The 14756-nt window shown below is 50.9% G+C and overlaps 1 protein-coding gene across 3 annotated transcripts in view; it reads right to left on the bottom strand.

The window, feature by feature from the left end:
- Window positions 1–407: 407 nt before the first annotated feature.
- CALY (calcyon neuron specific vesicular protein) overlaps window positions 408–14756 on the bottom strand; it is a 45968-nt gene continuing 31619 nt past the window's right edge. For all 3 annotated transcript variants that reach the window (XM_048859109.2, XM_048859110.2, XM_048859108.2), the window contains exons 3-5: window positions 13098–13217; window positions 8025–8138; window positions 408–1680 (exon numbers count right to left, since the gene is read on the bottom strand). In XM_048859109.2, coding sequence (XP_048715066.1) covers window positions 1477–1680; window positions 8025–8138; window positions 13098–13217 — 438 coding nt within the window. In that variant the 3' untranslated portion in view covers window positions 408–1476. The remainder of the gene's footprint in view (window positions 1681–8024; window positions 8139–13097; window positions 13218–14756) is intronic.

The following is a 14756-nucleotide window of genomic DNA, read 5'->3' as shown; positions in this document are numbered from 1 at the left end:
TCAACAGGGAGGACAATTGTGTGGGGCATTCCTTAAAATCAGACATGCCCTAGTTCAACCAGGAGTTCTGGGCTGGTGCAAGAGTCGCTGGGTGAGGCTCTCTGGCCTGTGCTAGACAGGAAGTCAGACTGAGTGATCAGAATGGTCCCATCTGGCCTTAAAATCTAGGACGCTCTGAAGCTATTAAATTCCATGGCACTTTTCCCCATGCCAGAGCAATGACTGCATTGGGCTCCTGACACAGGACCATGCTGCAGTGACAGTGAATTTGATTATCACTGTTTACACTTCCGTGTTAGGTGGCTGGACTTGGCACAGCTGTCAGCATTGCTGAGTTCTTGCAAAGAAAGACTCAAAACCCCCCCCCCAAACCAATTACAACCGGGAGAAGAATGAATAAGCCACGGTGAAGATGAACATTTATTTTTACTTACAGAAAAGCTGCTGATCACCACATTCATTTTGGCACTTGGAAATGCTTTGTTGCAAGGTGACAAATCACAATCTCTATAAAAATGTACAAAGTGGTGTAAAATCGCCAATGATGTTCCACAACGCGAGGGCCTAAAATCAGTATACACACACACACACACACACAGACAAACACACGGTGCAAACGAGAGTGGTACAATGATTTCACATCAACCAGATCCTACATCCTTGAAGATGTGTTAATGACCAAACAAAAAAGGTACCATAGCCAGCAGCAATGTAATTAAATGGTGTCAGATTTAGCCTGGTAATTAGCAATCAAATTGCAACCAAGACTAGCGAAGCATAAATGACATTTAAAAGCTTACTCAAATTAAAGTGCAATGCGTGTTAACATTTGCCTCCATACAGCACTGGATAGCAACGCTGAAGCACTTAGCTGCTCTAAAAGGTTGCTGTTTTTCTGGTGTGCCCATAGCCTATTTTCTTCCCTCCTGCCATGAAGGTGGTCATGGGCACTCAGCAACCACCGTGTCAAAAAACCATTAACGAAACACGACTGGACAGGGACCGAAAGGTCCTTCTGGGGCTAATGCAATGTGTGCAGACAAAAGCTAACCCCTATATAGCATGAAGAAGAGTATTACTTCAGTCCATCTCAAATTATCCATGGAGGTGCAGAAAAACGCATCTCAGCCTTGGCATGGCATGGCGTTCTAATGGCTACTCGGCCACCGCGCCGACAGATTCCCCCTGCAGCCCCCGTTATAAATACACAGAAATAAAGAAAAGCAAAGAATAACCGTTCAGACAACGTTTTTATGCTCAAGAGATTGGGGGAGGGGCATCTCTCAGAATGGAGCAAAATCTCTTCTCTGTGCCAGAAAGAAAACAATTTTGTTCCTGCCCTAGGCGCCCTTTCAGCATTGTCTTTTTGTTGGTTGATTTGGGACACAAAACTAGCTTTGAATGGGTTAATACTCTCCTTGAAGTTAATACACGCACTCCCGGAACCACAGTCCAGGTGTGTCTGGCTCCTGTCCCTTACTGCTGAATGCCAGCCGGATCCTCTTTGCCTTTCTCACCTTCCTTCAAGGCATTAATGACCGGTAACCAAGGGGATGGCAGTTCAGGGATGGTTTTCTTGCCTTGATTTAAGTGGTTAATGGCCGTGTAGAGACTTCCTTGGGGTCCCACTTCCTGCTCCGAATAGTACATCTCCAGTGCGGCGGGAGTACAGTGCTTGTGCTGGGGAAAAGAGCAGAAAATGCCATGAGCAAATGAGACCTGCAGGCTTTGGTTAGAGAGCAGAGGGAGCAGTGACACTGGCTGGGCCCCAAGCTCCCTTGTAACCAATAACTGTGCTGGGTCATGCTCTTCCATGTGGCAAGAGAAAGGATGCAGATAGCTCAACCCACTGCAGTGCCTGCTGATCCACTCCCTGGGGCGGCATCTCTTTACACTGGCATAACTCCACTGACAACACGGGTTCCTCTGGTTTAGCACCAGGAAGCAGAATTCTGCTCCCTGTCCAATTGTCCGAGCTGGGAAACAGGGTGGGTGGGCTCTGAATTCTGCCGCGGTGACCATTCCCCTATATATGCTGGGTTCCCTTGCCTGCCTACGTCCCCCATGATCCCCCTCTTGGTGCTGGGAGGCAGCCGCATCATGGGAGTTCGTGGCTGTGTTGCATTATGGGAGATATTATCTGGTCAGGGAGCCTGGCCCATAGAAGATATGAAGTAGTTGGGACCTGAGGCATCTTAACTACAACTCTCTTGAGGCCCTGCATCAGGATCCCCATGCTGAAATATTCATTTTGGGAGTATCTGGTTTTTCCACAGAAAACAGGCACTTTTCTTGAAAAGCCCAAACCCCCATTTTCTGTCAAAAATCATTTCAACTGAGAATTTTTGACAATCCCAAATTCCTGAAGCCAGGTGATTTCCCCTGAGTTTGGGATTTAACGGCAAACATCTTATGCAGAGCTGGTTCCAGCTTCTGAGGGGTCCCCAATCTCATCGAGCCGCTCTCCCCACAGGAAGCACACGCAGGAGTTAGGACAAGAGAAAGGCTGGGCCCGCCCAGGGAAGGAGCACGGTGGGGAATTTCAAAAGCCTCTAAGTGATTTAGTAGCAGGATCCCGGCTGCTGTCCTACATCAGATAGGGCCTTTCCATGCCAGGACAGCAAGCGTATGTTTAAACACGGCAGCCAGCCCTTTTGAAGTAACCTGGTTTAAAACTCTCGTGCAGGCAGGGCAGATTGCATTTTAACCCATGTTTGCTGGTGGCTCCCCGCTAGGGTTCACCTTGACCAGCTAACACGTGTTAACTGCAACTTTCCCTGGCTGCCCTGTAGTTTGAGAACATATTAGTTCAAGCCTGCTAGGGAGCGTGTCTTTAAAACTTGCCTTTTATCCCAGTGGGGAGAGGCCTCAGATGTCCTTAATGTGCTAGATGGGCCAACTCCTGCCTGCCTGAGTGGGGTAAACCTAGACTATTAGCTTCAACGGTGTCAGCGTGGGAGGCAACATGGTCTGGGAGGTAGATGGGGAAGGGTAGGGGGGCTAAAGGGGGAAGGAAGGACGGGGGGACCTTCTGCCTCATCTCTGCCCCAGCAGTGCTGTCACATGGCGGGGGAGCCTCTCCAGCAAGCTCTCAGTTCCTTTGTTTGTAACGGGCATGTGATTGTTCACTGCAGCCGAGGCACCCAGCACTGGCCAATAATCAGGGCTGTGACATGCACACAGATAATCTATCAATAGCAGTGAGTGGAATTGGTGAGGTTTGAACTCATGCGCTCCTGGATCCCAGCTCAGTGCATCTTCCCTGCTTTTGCCCCTTTTTCTGAAGCCCTCAGAGAAGATGGACACCCTGTGCTCAGGGACCCATGAGAAGATGGTCTATGCTGTCCATGTTGGCCAAGTGGAGGAGGGTGGGGGAAGGGGGCCACTGCTGGCACCTTGCAGTCTCCACAGACTGGCTGAGCAGAACTGGGCAGCCCATGGTGTCCCATAGGACTTGCTGGAGTTAGGCAGGGATCCCCACACAAACGCTGCTGGGGACAGACAAGTCCCCCAAAAGACCCCGGGGCTGAAATCCCGGCCCCACTGAGGCCAGGGCAGTTTTTGGGGCCAGGACTCCCTGTATCACCCCGAGCTCTATGGGTCTTGCATGGCACACTATACAGGAGGAATCTGAGACTGGTCCCAATGAGCTGGGTTAGATGCCCCCTCATAGTTCTGACCCTTGGGACTCTCCAGGGGGCTAGATGTTGAGCTGGGGCCTGCCCTTGTCCACCCCTCACCTGGCTGACTTGCCTCCCAACAGGCCAGTCTGTGCTGTGCTGATGGAGCGCCCAACACAGCCTGCCCCTGCCACTGCTCCCTGAGCCTGTTGCTGGGGAAGCATCACAACAAACCAACAGCTCCCACTCTTTTCAACACGCTGGCCAAGCAGGCCTGACATTTCCCCTGCCAGCTGTTTGCCTCAGGCTGATTTTGGGAGGGAAATTTCAGTCAAAACAGTTCAGCTGTTTCAGAGAACTGCTTTGCCCAGGTTAGCAAATTCTTTTTTAAATTTGGCCAAGTTATAAACCTTCAAAAAATCGCATTTCACACATGCTCCATAGAAACTTCATAGATGTTAGCAGGAAAATCTCCAAAGGTTCTGCCCCACTGAGCATGCTCCATCCCCTCACATCTCCCCACTGCCTCCTGTGGAAAAAATAGTCTGTGATCACATCATTACAAACTGTATCAGAATGCATATGCACAAGGGGGCAGAGTTAAGGTTGTACAGGCATTCTGGCATTTCCTAACTTTTGAGTGCTTGGCTTTGCAACCTTAATTTTCTTTTAACTTGTGTGTGTCTGTCTGTCTGTGCATCGATGTGTGTAACTTATCATACATGTTAACAACAAACAAAATCTACGTTTAGTGACAGTTCAGGCTGATGCAGGACATATCCCATCCGTCCAAAAACTTAAAAGCTTGGAAATAAGCAGTTAAGTGGGAAGATTCCAGCATTCCTTGCCACCTCCAATGCTCCACAGAGCTCACTTCCGTCTTCAGCCAATACTTGCACAGGCCCCAATGGCATCAAATTTGCATCTAACACAAAACCTTACCAGTGATCTCAGCTGTGTTAAGACAGAATATGTTCCCAAATGCATGGAATGTGTGACAGTCAGATGGGCTGATTTGGTCATATAATAGATATGAGGTCACATTTAAAGGGTTTGGGTTAGTGACAAGTCTTAATGCAACATTAACTGCCACTGAATGTAGTTTTTGTTTGCTAATTTCACACTTTTTTCATCCAGCTTTGGAGTAGCTGAGCTGTTCCCAGAATTGAGGAGAAGGGGAGCTGCCCCTGCCTGAGAATCAGAGGGAGAAGCTATGGTGCTGGGACTGCTTCTAGGTCGACCCTTCAGAAGGGTGTGAGTAGCTGAATGACATGCCTCATTCAGTTCTGTGTCTGTTAACATTGTATCCCATTGGAAAGTTACTGAAAGAGCAGTTCTCCCTGTTTAGCGGTCAGCTGGAGGGATCATAGAATATCAGGGTTGGAAGAGACCTCAGGAGGTCATCTAGTCCAACCCCCTGCTCAAAGCAGGACCAATCCCCAACTAAATCATCCCAGCCAGGGCTTTGTCAAGCCGGGCATTAAAAACCTCTAAGGATGGAGATTCCACCACCTCCCTAGGTAACCCATTCCAGTGCTTCACCACCCTTCTAATATCCAACCTAGACCTCCCCCACTGCAATTTGAGATCCTTGCTTCTTGTTCTGTCCTCTGCCACCACTGAGAACAGCCGAGCTCCATCCTCTTTGGGACCCCCTTCAGGTAATTGAAGGCTACTATCAAATCCCCCCCTCACTCTTCTCTTTTGCAGACTAAATAACCCCAGTTTCCTCAGCCTCTCCTCATAAATCATGTGCCCCAGCTTCCTAATCATTTTCATTGCCCTCCACTGGACTCTCTCCAATTTGTCCACATCCCTTCTGTAGTGGGGGGACCAAAACTGGACGCAGTACTCCGGGTGTGGACTCACCAGTGTCGAATAGAGGGGAATAATCACTTCCCTCTATCTGCTGGCAATGCTCCTACTAATACAGCCCAATATGCCATTGGCCTTCTTGGCAACAAGGGCACACTGCTGTAATCCCCAGGTCCTTTTCTGCAGAACTGCTTCTTAGCTAGTCGGTCCCCAGCCTGTAGCGGTGCATGGGATTCTTCCATTCTAAGTGCAGGACTCTGCACTTGTCCTTGTTGAACCTCATCAGATTTCTTTTGGCCCAGTCTTCCAATTTGTCTAGGTCACTCTGGACCCTATCCCTACCCTCCAGTGTATCTACCTCTCCCCGCAGCTTAGTGTCATCTGCTGTGGCACCCTCTGTGCCATTAATCACTCCCCGAAACACTCCCTGCCTCTCCTGGACTTTCCAGAATTAGGTACCGCCAGGGGAGGCTGCAGCAGCAGGTTGCCCTGCATTACACCTGCCAGGCTGCCTACTGCACAGCCCCTAAACACGAATCTTTGTAGCCTGGGCTGAGAAGCCAGACTCCGCAGGCTCGGATTGTCACAGACTCATAACCTGTGTGGACTGGGCATGGAGGGGGACACGAAGCGAATGCACTGGCTGGTGGGTTACAGTGTGTGATCAGCGAGAGAGGAGGGAAGCCTGGGTATCTGGGTGACACCCCACAGTTCATCCCAGCTTCACAGTGCTCTCTTCACGGCGTGAGCATGTGCCGCCCCACCCACACAGCACGTCAGCACTCGACCTTCACACCCCTCACTTAGGGAAATGTGGCCTGACCAGAGAGGAGAATGGGAAGCTAGAGGCACCCGAACTACAATGCCCAAAAGGCACCGTGGCAGCACCTCACAATGGAAATATTTTGGTTTTCAGGCTGCCCGTTTCTGGACCTTTCCTTGGAAACCAGGCACTTCCCATGAAATATTTCATTCCCTCAAAACCCCAATTTTCCATCAAAAAAGATTTCTGACCAGCCCTACCCCAGCTGCCTTGGCCATGCCCCTCCCCAGACAGCAGCACTGAGGGTGGCCATGGGCCCCTGGCAGGACCGGAGTTGTTGGCACCTTGTGCCACTGCTGTCCCCTCCTTGTGAACTTTCCTCCAGGTGGGCTCCTCCCACTGGGTCAGCACCAGCTTCCACTGGCAAAAAGCCCTGCACTGAATTGGGCCCTCGGCATGGTCTCTCCTTACCGCCCCCCACCCGCCTCCAGCCCGACATGGCAGGCTGCATCCCTCTGATATTCTGCCCTCCCCCCTTTCCCCCCACAGGCCAATTACAGGAGTCAAGGCTCACCGGGAGGAAGCACAAGGAGAGTTCTGCTCCAACACCACACCCTGGAGGCCCCCCCCCCCACCCTTTGTACCTCAGCTGCCCAGCAGTCACAGCCTGCCGGCCTGAAGATGGGGGGATATTCCGCCCCATGAAACCACCCACTTGGCTTCTGCTGCTTGTGGCACAGACACAGGGTTTCTTTTCCCAAAGCAGTAAACATGTTTCCACTGGGAAAGGGCCAGTCTTAGTGGCATCCTGCACCTCTGCACTGCACTCTGAAATCGCCCAGCAGGGGCACCAGCTGGAGGCCAGTCTGGGTGTGTACAGCAATGGTGTGCAAATGGCTCACAAAGCCAGAGTGCTGCCAAGGGGGAGAAATAACACACTGGACTGATCCTGGGCAAATGCAAGCTAACCAGTGGTTGGGAGAGGGCGTGATACACAAGTACTCAGTAAAAAGAAAAGGAGTACTTGTGGCACCTTAGAGACTAACCAATTTATTTGAGCATAAGCTTTCGTGAGCTTGGAAAAAAGCCCTGGGGGGAGAGCTAGAAGTGTGCTGGAAAGCACAGCCCCAGCGAGCTGCCACACAAAGCAGTAAAACAGCCCCTACGTTTTGGGCTGCATACAAAAGGGCATCAAGTCAGAAGAGGGAGCTGATTCAGATTCCCTGGGGATAGACAGGTACAACACAAGAGCACCAAGTTCAGTTCTGGGCATCGCAGTAGCAGAAGAAGGTAGGCAAATCGCTACACCAATCCATATGCTTGTACCACTGGGCAAATTGTATCAGCAGATCTCTCCTTCAGATCGCTCATGGGACACTTCGCCCCAGTCAAGAGGAACAGGCATTTTGCTCTGCAGGTCAGATGCTTGCCGGGGTCCCTCTGGAGGATGCCTGCGGATGTGGGGTGTCCCAAGGAAGAACACAGCCAGCGGCTGTGACCAGCTGGTTACACCGCTCACCCACGCTCAACTCCACCTCCATGTGAACATTGCTTACAAGACACTTACTGGGAGAGACAGGCCAGTGTCGGGATTCGGCAATTGGCCTTCTCCCAACAGTCCCAAAGGGAGCTCATCCTGCAAAGCTGAGAGCATGGATAGCGGAGGGCCCTCAGTACCAGGCAAGATTGGGGCCCATACACGAGCCCGGGCTCAGCATAATGCAAACATTTGACACTGAGGAGATAGCAGCATTCTTCCTTGCCCAGCACCACCATCAGTAAGGCGATAACTGAAACAGGCCGGAGGGAGACAGGGGTCATCTTACCTTAAACACAAAGCCCTCTGGGCAGCTTAGCTGGTCATACCACAGCGCCTTGTACATGACCAGCATGAGCAGGCAGGCCAGGAAGGCCACCGTGATGAGAATCAACCCTGTCAGCTGGAAGGAAAGGGAACAAAACAGAACAACTGGCATGAACCCAGATGAAAATTTTTGGCAAAAATCCCCAAACCTGAAGGCACTGACAGACAATGAGAGAGGGTACCCTGCCTTGATGAGACCATCACCATAGCCAGGCCAGGTGTCCACACAGACCTTATAGCAAGAGGGGAGGTGTTACCTCTGTATATGACACTGGTGGGACCATCACTGGATACCACGTCCAGGTCTGGTGTCTGGACTTCTGATCAATTGGACCAACTGGAAAGGGTTTGGAAGAGAGCGACAAAAATGATTCAGGTCTGGAAACCTGCCTTGCGGTGACAGACTAAAGAAACTCAGTCTGTTTCATTTATCTAGGAGAAGGTTAAGAAGTGACTTGATCATGGTCTACAAGTATCTCCTTGGGGCAGAAATTTCTAATAATAGAGGGCTGTTTAATCTTGCAGAAAAGGGAGAACAAGATCCAGTGGATGGAAGCTAAAGCCGGGCAAACTTGAAATAAGGAGCACATTTTAAATGGAGGTTAGTTAGTCCCTGGAACAGCTCACCTAGAGACATGGAGGGTTCTCCATCACTTGGAGTCTGGAAAGAATGTCTCTTTCAAAGGGATTTGCTCTAACTCCACTGCATGTTCTGGGCTGCCTGCAGGAGTCACTGGCGGGAGGGGGGCTCACTAGCCTGTGGTGGGCAGGAGGACAGACTGGATGGTTAGAACTGTCCCTTCTGGTCTCTATGGATTCCAGAGGGAAGCAAATGGCCATTGCAGCTGCGGGGTGGGGAATACATGTCGACCCAAGATAAGTAGATAGAGTGACGTCACTGGCAAGTTACTCATACCCTGCTGGGGGAGAAACGGCCCCCAGGAACTGGCCCGGACAGAACGTGTGTGACATCATTTATACATCGCTCAATAAAGCCGCTTCTCCTTCCACAGCATGGGATGGAAATGCCCGCTGCTGCTGGTGCTGCAGAGCATGGGCAGTGTCACAGTACCTGCCTCAGGCACACCGGCTAAGACCAGGCACCCAGTCTGCATGGGTATGAAGAGAGAAAGTCAGCAAGAGAAGGCTCATTTTCACTTCCAGACCTTGCCTGGCTGGCTCTGGGCGGTGCAAGGTCTGATGTTATTTGCAGCAGTGGCTGCAAAGAACTTTCACTGCTTCCTCCAACAGAAAGCTTCCTGTGGGGGCTGGCTTGTTGGTTCTGAAGTTCTATTTTTGGCTGTGACTCATAGTGTGAGAGCTGCTATTTACAGCTGCATTAAAGCACCAGGGCCCAGGTGTGAGTCAGACAGTGAAGACAGGGATCTCTTGCGTCATCTCTGCCCATTCCAGATTGTGCCACTTGTGCAGAGCCAGCCTCTGTGGCTCAGCCTCTGGCCTCTCCATCACCCGCACCGGTGCAAACTCCCTGATCCCACAGGGGTTGTATACTGTAGATGAGGGCACGGTCAGAGCTCTGCAAACACCTGATTTTCCAGTTCGCTGCCCTAACCAAAATGTTCCCCAAAAATGGTTTTGAGTCCAACTAAACATTTAGTTTCATTTTTAGAGCTTTAACCTTTTTCAGTTGTTTTTTTTTCCAAAATAAAATTGAAATCCATTTCAAAATGAGACGTCGTCTCAAAAGGAAACATTTTATTTGGAGGGATTTTTATTTATCAAAACAAGCGAATTCAACACAAATTCACAGAATGTTTCGGTTGATCTAAATCTGCCTTTTTTCAGTAAAATAATTACTGGAAATTTTCACCCAGCTCTGGGACCGACCTCCCCGCAACCCCGCTCCGTGCGGGGATGTGCTGCAGCTCCCAGACTTATGAGGAACTCACAGGTGGAACTCAGAGCCAGTGGAAACTTTGTGAGGGTCACACAGCTTCTGAAGACGACTTGGGCTTCCTCCACTCCCCAACAGACCCAGCTGCTCTGGCAGACCCAGTGGATTGTAACATAGCCCCTTCTGTTTCTCCAGGGAGTGGCCAGCCAGCCCACTCCCTTCACTGTGATTCCTAGATAATGCTAGGTGAGTGCTACGTGGATCCCATGGCCATTTATTTCACCTTGATGCTTAGACGTGTTGCAGAGCTCCGTACGGGAAGCAGGAATTCCCCACTACCAGAGCATGCTGCATTCAGGTACATGACTTGAATGTGACTAGGTCACGGTCCTGGTTTTTATAATGCCAGAGGGAATTTTCCATATCCCACGGGAACCTGGGGGAGAAATGGGCCTCTGGGACCAGGCCAATGAACAGAATACACCAGTACACCAGGAAGATGCTGGTGAGGACACCAGAGTTAAGACCAAGCTGAGTTTTGCGCTCATACAAGGGACACATCCTCTTTGGAAGAGCACACCATATCCTCAGCGCGCATCGAATGGATTGCCTGGGAATTTACAAATGTACCCATACATTAGTGTAGAAGTTAAAATTAAACTACAAATGAGTCCTTTAGGAAATGAAACATGCTGCATCCGACATGTTCTTGTCCCAAATGGCCTTATTAGAACAGCCCAGCCTCTTCAGGCTTCCCATGTAGTTAAAACTCACTGAAATCAAGTGCATAGACTCCATTTGAAGAAATTAGGTTATAATTTAACACAGTTATTGAGGCTGTTGTATCTAATTGTTGTGATTTTTTGCAAACCAAAAGATACCCCAAGATGGAGTTAAAGCTAAGAGTACGTCAGTAATTAGGGTAAAAACATTATAGGGATGGTGCAATTATCCCCCAAATAAGTGTTATGAATCCAGGAAATTCAGAGGGAAAGTTTAACTTAACAGAAATCCTACCATAGTAATAGGATATGGAAAAGCATCCAAACAACCTTAACTCGGCTGTGCAGAGATGCCGTGCAATCACCCTACATTTATGCACATTAGCGGGTTTACTCCCAGATAAGATGAAGCTGATCTTCAGAGACACATTAGCTCGTTCTCTTTTTCTTTTCTTTTTTTTCTTTTTCCCCTCAGAAGATATGAGGTGGAATCTGAGTAGGGGGAGGGGGCAAAGGAAATGCATCATGAGCCTGGTTTTCAGACCGGGCTCTCAGTTTGTGGATGCAAAGACACAGCTAGATGCACCTAACAGCTTTAACCAACCCTGGGCACATGTCACCGCAGGAACTAACCCATGGCTGTCAAAGAGATGATCAGGTTGAGACTGGACTGAAAACCAGGCTGTGTTTGTACAGGTGTGGATGTGGTTATGGCCTCAGCACACCGGACCAACAGCCCAGGGTCTGGTACCCAACAATAGTCAGGACCAGAGGCTGCAGAGGGAGGGGCAAGAAAGCATAATGGGCATGTCTGGAATAAGCTGTCCGGGGGGAGAGTGGGGGTGTCTTCCTGACCCATCTTGTCTGGTTAATGCCCTGCCTGAGGGTGTGTGTCTCTTGTACCTTACTGGGAACGTTATTGCACTTATACAGTCTGACACAGCTCAGGGGTTTCAAGTGTCCACAAAGCACATGTGGGGGAATGAAGAAAGCTACGGTCAGATTCCCCCTGAGCCAGGGGCTACTCAGTGTGAATAGGGAGGGCAGAATATGGCCCCCAGAGACCTCTACATGCAATGGGGAGAAGGATCGAAATTCAGGAGTGAGAGGTAAGACAGTTGAGTCCTAAAACGGGCCCTAAATAATGTGCAGCTAAGGACAATGATCCTGGAAAAATCAGAGGGACAAGAAACAACCAGTGTGGCTTCTCAAGGGACCAGAGACAAAGCACGCCAGGGAAATTGGGACACTGCAGAACCTTTGGACTTGGGCCCCCCCAAACAGTCTGCATGTCTGGAGGCAGAAGTCACCGGACAGCCGGTTAACCCAGTAGCAGTGAAACCGGCTCATATGGAGTGTATTATGCCAGTCCACATCAGCCGTGTGGAAGGGATTCTGCTGTCACTGCCCATTCCACCTGGTGTTCCCTGCAGATGCCCCTGCCAAGTGCATGTCAGAGCCAGGGGGTGTGTGAGCCTGGGGGGCGGGAACAGCAGCAGTGACCAGCTAGCCACACCCTTGTGCTGAAATGGTTACAAACCCCTCGTCCCCAGGCTCCATCCTGCCTCTCCTCTAAGCCTGAGGTGAATGAACTACAGGGATCTGTGGTGTCCAGGCTTATGGCACTGCCCCAGGCCCAGGGACCCCAAGGTGGAGGGGCTCAAGAGATGGGCAAACGCTGCAGCTCTGGCACTTGGTTTGGCCGAGCACTGAAAATTCAAACCCAGCTTGTCTGAGTCTGCCCCTCACCCACAGCCCCACTCCTCTGCTGTCCCCTGAACAAGCCCTTTCCCAGCAAGCCCCATTTCCCTCTCCCTCCTCCATTGCCACTTGAGCCTCTTTGGGATGCTGGGGGGTGGCATCTCCTGAAGAAAACCAGATCCTGTTCCTGGGAGCAGCCCCGCACCCCATCTGTGCTGTTGGACTAGGGCCCCTTCCTGCCACACTCACTGCAGTGACCTCCTGGGGGGCTGGTCAGCACCAGGGCCTCCTGGCCATCCCTAGGGAATCCCATGCTAGCCACCTCCTCCTGGCTTGTCTGTAGGACTGTTGTTAACCCATTCTGCTCTCCAGCAGAGGAAGCAGCCCCAGGAACAGACCATTCTACAGCGACAGGCCCTCCCTTGTCCCTCTTCCTCTTCTGCCCTTTTGCCCTCACACCACCCATGAGAGAGGCAGGATCTCCACCAGCCTCCTGCCCGTGGAGAGCACAGAGCGGCCCATGCACTGTTCTGTAAGGAATGTAAATCGGCTTGCTCTGGTTTCAGGCTGCTGGCTTCTCCCCTAAGGACAGAGAGTGGGAGGTGACACATTGGCCCCTCTCCTGGCTAAAACAGGGCTGGTCTGAGTTAATCTGGATTATTCAATTTCCCCATTTCAGTGTCAATGTGAGAGACAATCCCTCAAATCACAATCCCTGCTGAGGTGGGGTGGGAGGGGAGACAGGAGAATGCTTTACCTTGACCTTTTCTGATACTTCATCGTACAGGTTTATGTTCAGTTTTTTAATTCCGGGGACATGCAACTTTCTCTTCTTCTTCTGCTGGAGCTGGTACTCCGTTCTGGTCTTGACAATCACCTGTGAGGAGAGGAATCAGTGAGCGGCGAGCTGTATACAGCTGGACAAGGTTGCATGGAACAACTGCTCAGAGAGGCAAAAAGCAGAGCAGACTTTTTGCTGGAAGATGCCTGGTATTTGAGCTCACAAGGCCTGGGGCAACGGGCCTGGGCCACTTGCAAGTAGTGATTCACCAGTGCTGCCCTGAGTTTGCTGTGGGATCTCACCATGTTTGGGGCTTCCCTAATGGATCATCATGGCTGCTCGGAGGCCGAGGGCAGAAAAAGTAGTAAGGCAGCAAAGCTCAGACCAAGAGAGAGCAACCTGTAGCCTCCTCCTGCCCTAATCCCCCCAGCCCAGAGCTGCTGGCAATTCCAGGAGGGCTCAGCATATTTCAGGAGGGAGTTCTGCTCCCAGTGACACTGCAATAAGTGGCCTCCCAAGAGTCTTGCTCATTTGGTAGTGAGGCCAATAGCCAAAAAGCAAGCTGACCTCCAGCCAGATTCAATGCAGGGCAGATCACCATTTGCTAGCGTGGATGCCTAAAGATAGGCAAGTAACTCCATATGTGACCTGGTTGTCAGAGGTGCTGCGTACCCCCTGCTCCTACCAAATGAAGCCAGAAGGAGCCAGTTATTCAGTGTCGCTTACAATCTCTGACTCACATGCCTGGGTGTGGATTTAGGAGCCGAACTTCTGGTCCCTACGTTTGCCAAAGCCGGCCTAAGTTCAGATTCCATGGTGCGAGCTGTGGTTGGCTGCAGATATGGTGTGGGGTGCAGAGAAAACACACCGTGGCCATCAGGAGCCAGGCTGAGCAGGGGCTAGCAAGAGACAGAAACCATGGTCATTATTGTCACAGATGACTTGGGGAGCCTGACTTGAGGGGCTGGTTTTCAGCAAATTCTGAGCAGTTGCTCTCCGGAAACAGGTCTCCGCAAGGCATCTCCAGGCCCCAGAAGGGAGGCACTCAGAGTGGGCCATCCTTTCTGTACTTGCCAGCTGAGCGAGAATGACATAGAAATCATCAGTGGAGACGGATGGTTAGCCAGTGGGAACACAATGGGCCCGCCAGCCATGAGTACAATCTCTTGATGTTGATGCATCACTGCACTAGAGGAAACAACCGAATGCCCTACCCCGTTCTCTGCAAGGCCCCCAGTGCAAGGTATGTAGTTCTGTGGGGAGCAGGGGGTGGGGATTCCCCAAGGCGATGATGTGCTGGCAGAGTCACTCACAGCCATGACTACAGCCCGTGGTGTGGAGGGGTAGCAATTCACATCTAAAACTGGGCACCCAAAAGACCTTTCTGAATGCACACTAGGGCACAAGGCATCTTACAGCGACACAGAGTCCCCAGCAGAACAGCCAGGCGATCCCCAGCCAGTGAGGAAGGATCATGCTTTGAATGGTAAAATGATTGCCTAGATGCTGCCATAGATGAAGAAAGCATTGGAACCCGCCAGCCTCCAGCAGGGAGAGCCACTGCATATGCTCCCTACAACACAGCACCCGGCTCCAGCAGGAGAGGGTCCTTCTGGCAGGTCTAAAAAGAACGTA

This window comes from Caretta caretta, chromosome 7 (assembly GCF_965140235.1).
Source record: "Caretta caretta isolate rCarCar2 chromosome 7, rCarCar1.hap1, whole genome shotgun sequence".
Lineage (NCBI taxonomy): Eukaryota > Metazoa > Chordata > Testudines > Cheloniidae > Caretta > Caretta caretta.
The sequence above is the reverse complement of the archived record's forward strand: the minus strand, read 5'-3'. Positions and strand labels throughout refer to the sequence as shown.